General features: G+C 33.4%; 1 protein-coding gene across 1 annotated transcript; it reads left to right on the top strand.

Moving 5' to 3' along the window:
- The first annotated feature begins 2,801 nt into the window (after positions 1 to 2,801).
- LOC133182696 (uncharacterized) lies at positions 2,802 to 12,900 on the top strand. Its single transcript, XM_061317547.1, has 9 exons — positions 2,802 to 2,963; positions 5,724 to 5,841; positions 6,422 to 6,522; positions 8,956 to 9,097; positions 10,308 to 10,402; positions 10,501 to 10,606; positions 10,709 to 10,793; positions 11,638 to 11,848; positions 12,763 to 12,900. Exons 1-9 carry the CDS (start codon positions 2,802 to 2,804, stop codon positions 12,898 to 12,900), a joined length of 1,158 nt encoding a protein of 385 aa, XP_061173531.1.
- The last annotated feature ends 1,050 nt before the right edge of the window (positions 12,901 to 13,950 follow it).

Below are 13,950 nucleotides of genomic sequence, written 5' to 3'. Positions count from 1 at the left end.
ACTATTTAAGTTTACCAGTAAGACATAACTTGTGATCCCATGATAATCCGGTTAGTTCATTGATCACAGTTCTTAGTTTCACGTCAGTAAATCATCAATAAAAATGAATCCCGAAAGAATTTGCATATGTTTTTAATGGACAACAGATCTTTATATTTTTTAGTCATTCATTCAAGTACCTATGCGAGACTCATATCATTTTGTCGTAGACGTAGACTTGTTCAAGGCGAGAAACTACCTATCGGTACTATCGGGACAAGCCCCCTCGTCTGATATCTGAAGATACACTCGTTAAAAGGTACTCTATATATTACATATTGCAAAGTTTGACATGCCAAAAATACTGCTTCTATAATTTATCGCGGTATTATACATGCGGTAGCCTAAGCATCAAAAGACGTACCGATAGGTAATTTGACGACCGCCACATGGCTATGTCATGTTCTAAAGAATGTTTCCTTAAGCATATTGCCGTGGCCCCTTTTTCGGACCACTCTAAGATCATCTAATTAACTCAAATCTTAATTATTTTACACCTAACCCATATTTTATTATCTGTGTGGTACATTACTTGCAAAAATTTACTTTGAAAGCGGCGCTTTAGTTTTATTAAAAGTAATTAAAAATGCCCTTTATTGGGTGTTAATTCCGGAGTGTTGCGCATGTCCGAGCTGGGTTTTAAATGTGTCTCCTTAATATTCGGAGTAGGCGAGGCATTTCATAGATCGATTGAAAACATGTAATAGTCAGTTATATAATGGCTTCTGGGATATAATAAAAAAATATACACATAAGTGAACACAAAGAACATGCTTAAACTTCTCAAAGCTTAAGCCAGTTTTTTTGAAAGAGGGGTGCGGGGAAGGATCTTGAAGATGTACATGTACTCCCCCCCCCCCCAAAAAAAAATTTCCAGATCCCCCCCCCCAATTTTTGGTAGGTTCTGGTAGATCCTTGAAGTCATATAGTAAATAAACAATATCTAGCAGCTTACTTAAAAAACAACAGGTGAATGAAAGGTTACTTTTGTCTCGAAAATATTTTTTATTTTAAATAGGGTAAGTTGCGATCGCAATTTTAGAAACGTACGTGGCGTGTACGTGGAAAATCAACACTAAATAAACCATTTTTACATTGAGCCCCCAAGCGAACCCCTAATTCCAAGGACTATAAAACTAAAATATCATTACATTTTGCCCGATTTAAAATTCCATTACCCTCATCTTTCAAATATTTCTTATGAATGGTAGAATCATTTTTTCTGTCTTCAAATGTGGACCTAATACCTGAACAATATTAATATCCAACGAATGCCACTATTATCATCGGTTTCATGGACGTAGGAACCGGGGAGGGGGCACGGACCCCCCCCCCCTCCCCATAATTTTGCCGATATATAGAGCACTTAGGAAAACATAGCTACCATACACTTGTGCCCCTTCAATAATTACGTCTAATGCCCCGGTCCCCTTTTTTTTGCTTGTCAAGAAATTTTTGGTAGTTGATAGTGCCCCCCAACTGAAAATGTATGGATGTGCCCAAAAAACTGAAATTTGCTTCCTACGGGCCTGGGTTTTACCAAAATAGGAATTTTATACATACCAAAAGAACTCCTTCGAAAAGTATATATAGAACTCAATGTAGATGTATGTTTTAATTTAAAGAATATTTTGTTAAGAAAAGTAAACGGAATTTAGTAGAAGGGTCAGTCTATTTTAGCCCTCTCCCTACATCAAGGTCAACGTAAATTCATATACATGTGTAATTGATATAAATAAACAAAGCAAAAATGTAGAAAATGTACCAAAAAGAAGGGGTAGGGAGAAAAATTAAAAAAAAATACTAGTAAGTAAAATTACAGAGAAAAATAAGCAAAATTACAGAAAAAAATACCGGTTTGGAAATATTCAAAAATGTTGAATTTACTTACAAAATAATGAATATTTTAGCAATATATAGCACTACTAAAAATACTGGACAGAAAAAAATAATCTTAATTCGATGTTGATCAATTGAAAATGTAACTGTCTGAATTTCTAATCGGAGCTAAAGCTGCGTGATTTATTGATTTTTTTTTTTTTTTTTTTTTTTTTTTTTGTATTCACAAAGTTACCCGAGTCTACAAATCACGTGATAAATTGGAATATTTTAACAGGTCATAGTGAGGTCAATGACATGTAAATACCCGTGAATAGTGAAGGAAACCGTCGGTGTTTTGTACCTATTTTCAAAAAGTTTACCCCGAGCGCAGGCTTTCCCAAAATTCTCCTTTAAATATGATGAATTCCCAACAGTTATACACCTACTGTCCTTTTGAGAAATTTGGGCAACAATGCGCTCACCATGTATTACGACTTTAAAAATCGGAATAACTTAGAATATCAATGGAGATTCGTGAGTTGCAGTGACCCCTCTTACAAAACACAGCTTCGTTCTTTATTTCTATGGGCTTTTAATTCCTGTAATTTCGCAAAGTTGTGATTTAGACATAGAAGAATCGCATTATTCATCTCATGGGGCTATTTTCTATACTTTATTTTTGCGCATTTTACCGGGGGCCACGTTTTGTACACTAAGTGCAATCATTCTTTTGAATTTACCGGATGGGAGTAAATACAAAATTTAGATCATGTTCTATGTTTTGTTTTACTCCCACCCGGTAAATTCAAAATTTAGAACATGACAGCTAAACAAGGTGTACAAGGTATACACCGATTGGGCGATAGATAAAAAGGACACAGATAAAATGACCCGTTACTATCCCCTTGATATTACTGCTGTGTCGTGCTGCAAGAAGAAAGATGACAACAAAAGAAGCAATTACAGACGAATCTGATAATGTCCTACCGGGATTTACTGGCAAATGTCACCCAGAAATATTTAACTTATTGGCAAGACCGGATATAAAGGAGAAAAAAGCAGGACAACTACCGGACGAAATTATCAGGAAGTTTTTCGAAGATGTTTGTATTTTGTGTGTTTGGTTTTAAAAATGATTTTAAAAAATGACATGGGAAACGTTTTTCAACTTAACGTATGTAACGAGATAATTTACATCGTTTTTTTTCAAATTAGAATACACGTCTTCGATCTTGAATCAAAACTGAATTTTCTCGGTATTAACATAATGCGTTTTAGCTCACCTGAGCCAGAAGCGCACAAATAGTTTTCTGTAAAATTGTTTATAGCAAGTTTCCAGACCATAACTTGTTTTCTTCCAGCTTTTCTCAGTGAAATTTTATATCACAACTCTTATGCCTTAAAAAGACCTCTATTGATTTTGAGGTCAAAGGTCAAGGTCAGAAATTTTGCAAAAATGGTTTCCAGATAATAACTTTAAGTTCTCTTTGAACTTTTTGCAGTGAAGTTATATACTAGTATCGTAAACTCTAGTGGCTTAAAAAGGATTCCCATTTATGTTTTGGTCAAAGGTCAAAGTTCAAGAAATGCAAAGACAAAATTGACTCTGGATGATACCTTTAATTGTCCATGAGCTTTTTCAGTAAGTTATAAATAGAGGATATTCAATCTTTTGTTGTCGGATTTGGAATTTATTTCACGAGTGGGACAGGATTTTTTTTTTTATTATTTTCACGAGTGCGACGCACGAGTGAAAATATAAAAAAAACCCTGTCTCATGAGTGCAATAAATTCACTATCAAACTACAGAACATCGAATTTTCTGTTTATTACATTTTCTTTGATTTTCCCTTTGCCTCTGTCTTTTCTAAATACAGTGTCATAATCTGTAACGTCATTGTTGAGCAGTTTAGACGTCATAGCTTAATTAAACAGATGTGAGATTGAAAACATTATAACATGGATTTGAGCAACATATTTGGAAGAAATTGGCAGTTTTAGTCTCTATCAAAATTGTTTAGTTACTATCTCAATCATTACGGGCCAGAAATTATATTTTACCTACTTTGATATCCTTTCTCGAAAAAGATCCCTCACTGCTCAATGGCCCTGAGTGCCGAGTATAGCTCAAAATTTGCAGCTTTCCACCGGCAAGTGGTGGCGTCTCCATATGAGTGAAAAATTCTCGAGAGTTACGTTAAACAATACACAAACAAACACACTATGACAAAATATCACTTTTATTCAATAAATAAATCACAGTATTTCACTGTTGAAAATGTAATAAATCATAAATACCAATGACTTATTGAATACCCCTGTGATTTCATATGTCAAAAGGTCAAGGCGAAAAATTTATATTTTGCATAAAATGGTTTTTATTAGTATTAGTTCTCTTTGAGATTTTGCAATGAATTTTTCTACCTTTATCAATATGAATTAAAAAGACTCCTATTGATTTTCAGGTGAAAAGGTCAAAATCAAAGCCAGAAATAATTGATATATTTTAATCCTGTCTGGCTCATAGCTGGAAAACTATTAGACCTAAAATCATCAAACTTGGTCAGTTAATGCATATTAGGTAGAGGGTGTGTCGCACCCTACATAAAGTCACTGTGACCTTTAATTAAGGTGATTCAAAAAATGTTTTAAGGGAAAAGTCCCTACAGATGTAAGAATACTGCAGTAACCTTATTAAAAAAAAATTAAGAAAATAAACATTTCTTTTATGATATACTGTACAGCTATATATCACAAATACAATATTTTTTTTAATTTCCGACATTACAAACAGAAATTGTCCCAAGGGAGTAATTCATGGTGTTTCACCATGCATAGGCCATTTTGATTAAAGTCGAATTGCATCCGTAAACATAACGATTAATCGATGATTTAGAGTAGGAAGACAGTCTTTATCATTTTTGTTAGAGCTTCTCGTATCAAGAAAGTATACATGTATCTATTTCTCTTTTAAATTTGGGCAGAAGAATCTGGCCTCTTATTTGCAATTAATAGCATCTGTCAAATTAAAATATTTCTTGATGGCTAACCTTTATTTTCAAAATTAATCTGATCTTGTTATCAAATTTAAGTTGGTACTGTCTAATATATATATATTTTTAATTTTTATATCTCAACAAACAAATTACAGGGTGACATGTCTGATGAAGGGATCTCAGATGGTTGTAAATAAGTTTTATCGTCTAATCATGAATATAATGATTAATAATCTGATGTTTCACTAGCCTGTGGCATTGTTTATCATTCATAAAACATACTGGTACAATGAACAGAGCTGCAGATTGGGCATTAGTGTAGCTCCGAAACAACCAGTTGAGAAATATATGATGATCAAATATTTCTCAGCTGGTTGTTTCGGGCTACACTAATGCCCAATCTGCATCTTTCGATGTACATGTACTACTGAGTATTTGTTTTAATGATTACTTCACCATAGGAGATGCACATCAAACATAAGGAATATCATGTGCCGTGGCGGTGCACTTCATTTTCAGTTCTTCCACCCTCTTCTTTTTTTCCTTAGGCGGGGGACACAAATTCTCTAAACTAGCTTTTTAAATCTTCTATTACATGTGTATTTAGAACATGGTTACAATGTGAGAATTGCGCTTACTACGGTAGAAGTTCAAATCAGTTTTTGCTATGAATGACGCATTTTTAGACGGTAATGCTGTCAGTTTTTTTAAAATATCATATTTATTTGAAAAAAATATGCAATGGAAAATGCAAACTTTCAAACATAAGCATACTCTCTAGGACATAAGTTATATTATCCTATTGGATTCGATTTCATTTTTTATTGTTTTATTGTTGTTTTTATTATTGTTTTTATTTTCTTTCAGGGTTATGTTATTGTTGAAAACTTCTTTTCCAAGGAAGAACTGGAACCATGCAGAAAAGCTATTGAAGAATTTGTAGATCAACTTGCTCAGAAATTACATGGAGCAGGAAAAATCAAAGGTTAAAGCCATAACTTTACCTCTTTATTTATCTGGGAGTTCAACATTACCACTTTCAAAAATTCTAAAGTTTGGAAATGTGTAGAAAAAAAAAATCACTAGGAAATGTTAATATTAAGATGATTTTTTAAAACAAATCATCTTAATGTTAACATTAACTAGCGTTTTGTTAATGATAATCATTCTAGATAAAATACATGGATAATATATGTACCTTCAGCATGAGATCGTGTGATGTAAGCAGGGTTGACTAACATTTAAATGAGCTCTTTTGACCAGTGAAATTAGTGATCTACAGTAGTTATACAAATAAAAATGAATAGTTTAATCATTATATTTTTTTGTTAAAATTTCACAATAATGTCTAAAAGTACATGTATTTTAAAATATATACAAGATTTATAACGGTGATTGCAGAAAGGTAGATTTTTAAACATAGAAATCTACAATTTCTTAATATTTAGAAAAAATTATATTTGCAACATTTACAACCAAAATAGGCCCAAACATTTAAAAGTCCTGGCATCCATACTTATGCATCATCTGTCCTTAAAAAATGTATTTTACTAAACTGATTCCAGAACTTTACAGCGAGTGTGGCTTTTTTGAACGTTTGACGAAGATTGGGGAAGACTTCCCTGGAGCAAATATAATTTTACACAAATATGGCGTCCTGCCACAGGTACGTAACAAATATAGTAGCTTCATATTGTGCCAGGCAATAAAAACAGACAGTATCCAACAAGATTGTTTACTGACATAAAAAAAGCCAACAATTTTGTCCCCTGCTTTTATTGGAAGTGGGGGAAGTTACTTGGATTCAGTCCATCCGCCCGCCTGTCGTCCTGTCTGTGTCTAACACTTTCGTTTCCAGACGATATCTCAAAAAACCTTGGAGTTTTTGCACTGAAATTTTATATCACAACTCCGTACAGGCTTAAAGGGGGAGGAAATAAGCACCTCCCTCAATTTTACCTGGTCTGTGAACCCCTGTCAATCAGATGAAATTAAGCCTGAGATTGGATACTGAAAATTGATTGACATATTGTTACCTGCCGTTGTGTATATCTTGTATACCTTGCCTGGGGATCGTACCGATCATTGAATTAACATTCAGTCTTTGATGCCTACCGCATATAATTTATAACATCGTGATAAAGATTTTTCTTCGAGACATAGTGATGAAAGTTACGGTAAAATAACCAGTTTTAAAGAGAAATAAACATTATTATAAAAGCTGTCATTGCATATACAAGTTTAGAATTATGGATCCCGAGGAAAAAAGTACATGTATGATAAAGTGATTGTTTTCCTGTTTCGTCTACCTGTCGGAGAAACAATACGATGCCATGACCATTTTTACGAAACATCCATGCGTCATTAGCTAATAACTTAGGAGTTATACAAAAAAATATTTATTTAATTTATTATATATTTTCTACAAAAATTAGCCTTCAAACAGGATTTCAAAGTTTAAGAGACTTAATTATTCAGGACCGCGCTTTTTTCTACTTTCGTTTTGCGCATGACTATTTCCCTCGGTGTCGCCAGCTTACAACCAAAGATTTGAAATTTATTAACGCACAAAATTAAACTAAAATTGTCTCCTTTATTCAAACATATTTTTTAAGAAAAAGAATTGAACTAAAGGAATCAGTCTACATAAAAAATTTAGCATGTTTTATTTCATAAATTTGACGATCAACATTTCGATTGACCAACGCGCGAAGTTAAACTATATGTCTTAGTAAAATATTTACAGGTAATATACAGGTAACATCCTGTGTATATAGATAGATATATACAAGCCAGCTTGGTTTCCTCGGGGCTTCACGGCCGTGTCAATTAAGCTCCACCCACACCAAATTTACCTGAGGAAAATCGACCGGTTGAAAACCTCGGCCTTTAAGAAGATCCCTTTTGATTTCGAGGTCAAGATCAAGGTCATAGATTCTTACATTCTGTCAGTGTGTACCAATTTCGTTTCCGGGCAATATCTTAAAAAGGTCTTTTAGCTTTTGCAATGAAATTTTATATCACAGCTCCCTATTGCCCGAAGAAGATTCCTATTGATTTTGAGGTCAAAAGGTCAAAAGTCCAGAACTTCAATTTTCTTTGAGTTTTTTTTTCGGTGAAATTTAATACAACAACTCCTTATGGCCTTAAGGTCAAAAAGAAGGTCATAAATTTATGCACTGCAAAAAAAAAAAAAAAAAAAAAAGGCTTCCAGATGATAACTCCATTTCTCTTTAAGCTTTTACAATGAAGTTAAATATAGTAACTTTTAGTGAATTAAAAATAGACTCCTATTTAATTTAAGTCAAAAAGTCAAAGATCAAGATCAGAAATTAATACAATACAAAAAAGGTTTCTGGATGACAACTTAAGTTTTCTATGAGCTTTTTAAAATGAAGTTATATATCATAACTTCCAGTGACTCAAAGAAACCCCTATTGATTTTTTAGGTCAAAAGGTCAAAGTAAAAAAAATCATCTCTTGCATAAAATCGTCTCCTGATGATGTCTAGTTCTCTTTGAGGTTTTTGCAATGAAATTTTATATCTTTCGTCAATATGACATTAAAAAAGGCTCGTATTGATTTTTTTAGGTCAAAGGGTCAAAGACCAAGGTCAGAAATTTATATTGCATACCTAGTTTTCAGATGATAAACTTTGGTTCTCAATAAGCTTTTGAAATAAAAGCTTAAAGGTCATGAATTTTTTTAACCTAAAAAAGACTCCCATTGACATAGGCCAAAAGCTGAAAGGTCGAGGTTGTCCCATCTGAATATTTTCCCCAATTCTTCTTATTTTTTCCTTAAGCGGGGGACACAGATTCTCTGAATTAGTTTTTTTTTTTGTTTAATTTTTCTTAAAATGAAATCTCTATGAATAGTTGTACAATTGTAAAACTAGTGTATCCAAAATAAAACATATTAAGATTGCTTATTATTACTGATACTAGTAATATTTAAAATGGAGAAATTGGAATGTTGGCAATGTCTTTCTTTAAAGAAAACATATACAATTAGACATTTTCGTATGTGTAAAGAAATTCTATATTGGATTCAGTTAACAAATCTGATTCAGATAAAAAATAAAGCAAAATGATTGCAGGCTTTTAAAGACTTGTGGACCAATGAGCGCTTGTTAAATGTCGTGGAGCAGCTGATTGGTCCAGAAATTTCGGGGCATCCTGTTTGGAACCTACGCACTAAAACTCCCCAGAACGAGGCTACTACAGTTCCTTGGCATCAAGGTCTATTTTTCTCTGTGCCACATTCGTTTATCGTTTACAACAAACAAGAAATTATATAAATGTTTTTTTTTTTAATTTTTTTTTCTTCTAAAAACAAAATGTATTGTAAAATTTCAAAACAAAAACAACAATTCTCTTACATCAAGATGCTGACAATGCTGACTTTTAAAATATGTTTTATTTATCTTGACTGTGCTGTCTGTTTGATAAAGAATAATCATTTCATAAGAAGTACCCGACAATTGTTATTGACACATCATTAATAATAAAATAACGACCAAAAAATGTTTTGTTTTCCTTTAAAAATTGTTTCCTATATAAATTTATACGAAAAAAACATTTCCAATTTTCTACTGATCAGTCCAAAAAAATCGAGGTTGGACCGCTGAGTGAGATATTTGACCTGTCGATGAAATATTGGACCGCTATTACGTTTTTTATGTCAAACTTTAGGCGGGATCAACTATATTTTATCAATTATTGCAAGATATATAAAATATAAAGTATAACAAAACATTTATTGACTGTGTTCTCTGGCAAAATGCGTTTTGTCGACCTCTCCAACCAACTGTTTGCATTCGGCCTAAAGGCCTCAAGCAAACAGTTTGGTTCTTGAGTCTGACAAAACACATGTTGCTCTAGAACCCAGTCTATAAATGTATAATGTTCGGTTTAAGTAACCACAGAGCCTAGTATCCGTTTGTCTTCAGAGGCGTAGTCACAAACTTAAAAGTGGGGGGGGGGGTCTCAAATCCAAGAAAGATCTAAAACCTGTAATATAATTAAAAGAAATTAACAAGCCTGTAGGAAGCAATTTCACTTTGCCATATATTTTCAGTTGGGGGCACTATCAATTACTAAAATCCCTTGACAAGCAAAAAAAAAAAACATTAAGTGGGGGTGGGCACAGACATACTCTTGCCCCCCCATATCTGAAAGTGAGGGGGGGCTACTGCCCCCCCCCCCCCCCCGGTGACTACGCCTATGTTTGTCTTAATAAGAAATAATGCATCAATTCAACGTAAACTTGACAAGGCTGAAATAAGGATACATACACCCAGTAAGTTATAAGAACTTCACCCAACGCCTCCTTTCGGATCAGAAATGTACATGTTTTACAAGTACTTTGTCTAGTAAAGTTGGGTTCGTATGTAATCATGGTTAGATCAAAAAATACTTTTTAGGTCTAGAATATCTTGTTATTCCACAGATAGTGCCTACTTAGACAGAAATTCATATACAGTTCTACAGCCAACAGCGTGGATACCACTTTTGGATGCAAATGCAGAAAATGGTTGCATGCAGGTACTAAACATGTATAAATAACCTTTCACCATGGGGTAAACAGATTTATTCTGAAAGAAATTTTTCATTAATTACTTGTTTTAAACGTTCATATCCAGGTAGCACACAAAGGACACAAGACTGGAAAAGTTGCAACTCACCAATGTTGCTATGGTAATACTTGGTATGTTATGCTGGAGGAAGGTGAAATGGCAAAATCGCTGGGTAAGCAACCTTCTAAATTCGTGTATAGAAATATTGTTGTTTTAGCTTTGTTAACATTGCCTAAATTTTAACATCATTTTGTGACTTTTTTCCTGAATCAAGGAATAAATCTTGAAAAAGACATCGTAACGTGTCCAGTTCCATATGGAGGAATGCTACTGTTGAATAACCTGATCCCGCATAGAAGGTAGGGATGTTACTGCAAAATACCACATCTTTTGTCCTGTATGAATGTATCTATATGCTGAACAATAAAATTAATACAAAGATGTTGTGCCTTTCTTCCTCTTTATTCATAAATGTAAAGCAGAAGTCTGAGATGATGATTTGAACCACAATAAATAAATAAATAAATAAATAAATAAATAAATAAATAATTAAAAAAAAAAAAGGGAGAGTAATTTCATTAAGATTTTGATCATTACATGTAATTCTTGACGGTGACATTTACTCCATGTCTGATTTAAAATCAACAATGGTAGAACTTGAATTTTTGAAAGATGTAAATTTTATGGTCGATAGAATGACCTTGTTTGCAAAACTATTTTTTTATTGAGTCGAATGTTGACTGAGGTCTTTCATACGAATTTACGGATTTTTCCGTTTACCTGATCATGACAAATAGCACACAGCGGGTGTAACCGGTCGACAGGGAATGCTCACTCCTCCATGACACCTGATCCCACCTTTGTTTTCAGAGCTCATTGTTTGCTCTGTTCACAATTTGTACAGTATTGTTTAATTGGACTTTGAGCCTGATTACTGTTTGTTAGCTTCACATTTCATCCAGATTAATTTTTAACGTTGCTGCTACTATGGACGTAGCATAAGCTCGTAATAAACTGATTTTTTAACGATAACAGCCACATCGCTCAATATTGACATGTTCTGGTGATTGAATTTAATTTTTCCCAAGATAGATTAATGAAAAGCAAAAATACAAGATAACAAGATACTAAACATATCGGCTCTTTGGTCGCTTAAAAATCAATATAAGATCGTTATTAATTCTAACATCGGATCTTTTGCAGCCTACCCAATCTTTCCAAAAAAATTCGTTGGAGCCTTGACCTTCGTTGGCAAAAACCAAACCACCCTGCAGGATTTTACGGAATTAAAGAGCACCTGTTATTCCGTACGTCAAAAAACTCGAGCCATAAGATAGACTGGTCAGGTTTCGAGGGGGAGAACCGATGGGACATCCAAAAAGAATACGTCAATGACCTTCAGGATGTACTTCCGGTTCGTAGGAGAGTAGAATATACTTCATGTTATGCTTATTGACGTCTCTTATAAATCCAAATATTTGGACAAAACATAAGCAGAAGTTTGCATATAAAGCTGGCATACTTTGATTGAATTTTAGGTACTTGGTTAAATCAAAGATTCTGTGTATTAATATACATGTAGTATTTCTACAAAAGAAACGATAGCATACAATTATATAATAATCATATCTTAAACTCAATAAATCCAATTGTTAAGTTAGAAAACATAATGAACAATTAATTCTTATATTTATTTCAATAGTAGGAGTTATTTCAAAAATGGATGCAACCTTATTTTGGTTTTGAAATGCATTGTTTGCCACTATTGAAATAATCATTTCAATAATGGTTGCAATCTAGTTTTGAAATGCATTCTCAGCCACTGTTGAAATTTCAGTAGTAAACTTTTTGTCAACTCTTTTCCTCTGAATGATTCTGCTCCGTTTGATTTTCAACTTATTAAACTCAAACACATATTAGAATCGAAAATGGCCATTTATTAGCAAAATGACGATCAACGTTTTCATATACACAACATATGTACAATATGGAAAAATAATAACAAAACATATGCTAAATAGTTATAGTTAAAATTGTGTCCCTGAAAATCAAAGGTGGGGGATCAACTTCTGCCAAACATTGCAACACTGCTATATCTGTGTTTCATATGAATATTCTTGATTTTTTTTTAAATCAAATATACTGTAAATACTATTTTTCACTGGAATAAAAGTATGGTCCACATTCTATTATACGAAAACTAGTTCCAAAATTTCTAATGCTTTGAACTAGCACTTGCTCTTCCAAATACAACTAATGAACACAACTCACTTTGGTACCATCACAATTCTATAAAGGTCAACGTTTGATAAAATTTTATTATTACAGAATGCTGAAGATGCTGACTTTGATACAACTATCCAAGGACCTTGGATGAAGAAGTGGGATCTAGTTCATCATAACACACACACAACAAAAATGGACAGCTCTAAGGGCTCTTGGCATGAAATAACAGTTAAGGCCTAATGTTGATTCGGACTTTGAAAATGCTGTTATGCACATGTACCAATATAATCTTTCACGCAAACGTTGTTATGCAGGATTGCTTCGGCAAGAGACTTAAACTCAGTAAATGAATAAATGACTTAATTTCAAAATACACAAAGAAGTATTTATATATTGTAATATTTTTGTCAATTATATTGATTATCAATTTTTAAAACTAAGTACACGACTTAAGTCTTGCTAATTTTCTTTATTTGATAAACTACATATCTTAAGGACATGTAAATATGCTTAACATTTTTTGATAAAGTAATTGATTGAGATGTGTTATTTTGAAACAGATGTATTTCATATAATGACTTCTGTGTCTGGTACCACTATGGATTCACCCAATTTCAGGATCTACATGTAGTTGGATGAAGAGCCATCTTGGCTACTGCTAAATATCCATTACTGGAGTGACAATCCTATGCACATCAACTGTATGTAAAGATGGTTCTGGATTGTTGATGCAACTTACCTCTTTCCTTCTTGTTCGTTCATACTAAAGGTGGGTTCTGTTATCTTCTGTAGTGGAGGTACCATGTTGCATGCATAATTATTTGCAGCTGCTTGATCCTTATATGGTCTTTGTAATACCAGCATACTCCATGTTATGCTTATTGACGTCTCTGTTGTTCAGTTACGGGCGTCCCATCACCCCTTTTCGTCCGGAAATTTTCTATATAAAGAATATCAAAGAATTTTCCATCGTGCCTGTGATATCAGAAGCAATTCTATGTAAAGGGGGCACTGATACTTTTCAAGAGGTCAGCAATTTAGTAAGATTTAACACAGGCACAGCAAATGCAAGCTGTTGCGAGTAGGTTTTCTGGCTTTTGACAAGTTGTGCTCTCTCTGCCCTAGATAAACAAGGAGGAAATATATATGGCATTGATAGCTTTTTGTTCATTAATTAACAGGGTAGGATGATCCATATTAACTAAGGGAAATATATGGTGCGTCCCATGTGACTTTGTCTTTGAGGCATCTTAAGAGCGATCTTGCTAGTACTCCAAACGCTCTCTTCAT

The sequence above is a fragment of the Saccostrea echinata genome, unplaced genomic scaffold (genome assembly GCF_033153115.1).
Source record: "Saccostrea echinata isolate AGI-Se365-2 ecotype Australia unplaced genomic scaffold, CSIRO_AGI_Sech_v1 ptg000009l, whole genome shotgun sequence".
Lineage (NCBI taxonomy): Eukaryota > Metazoa > Mollusca > Bivalvia > Ostreida > Ostreidae > Saccostrea > Saccostrea echinata.
Note: the sequence above shows the minus strand (reverse complement) of the source record. Positions and strands in the feature narration are given on the sequence as shown.

Coding starts and splice junctions, on each gene's coding strand:
- LOC133182696 (XM_061317547.1), top strand. CDS start 2,802: ATGACAACAAAAGAAGCAATTACAGACGAATCTGATAATGTCCTACCG. Junction 10,403..10,500: donor CAGAAAATGGTTGCATGCAG/GTACTAAACATG, acceptor GTTCATATCCAG/GTAGCACACAAAGGACACAA. Junction 11,849..12,762: donor ACCTTCAGGATGTACTTCCG/GTTCGTAGGAGA, acceptor TTATTATTACAG/AATGCTGAAGATGCTGACTT.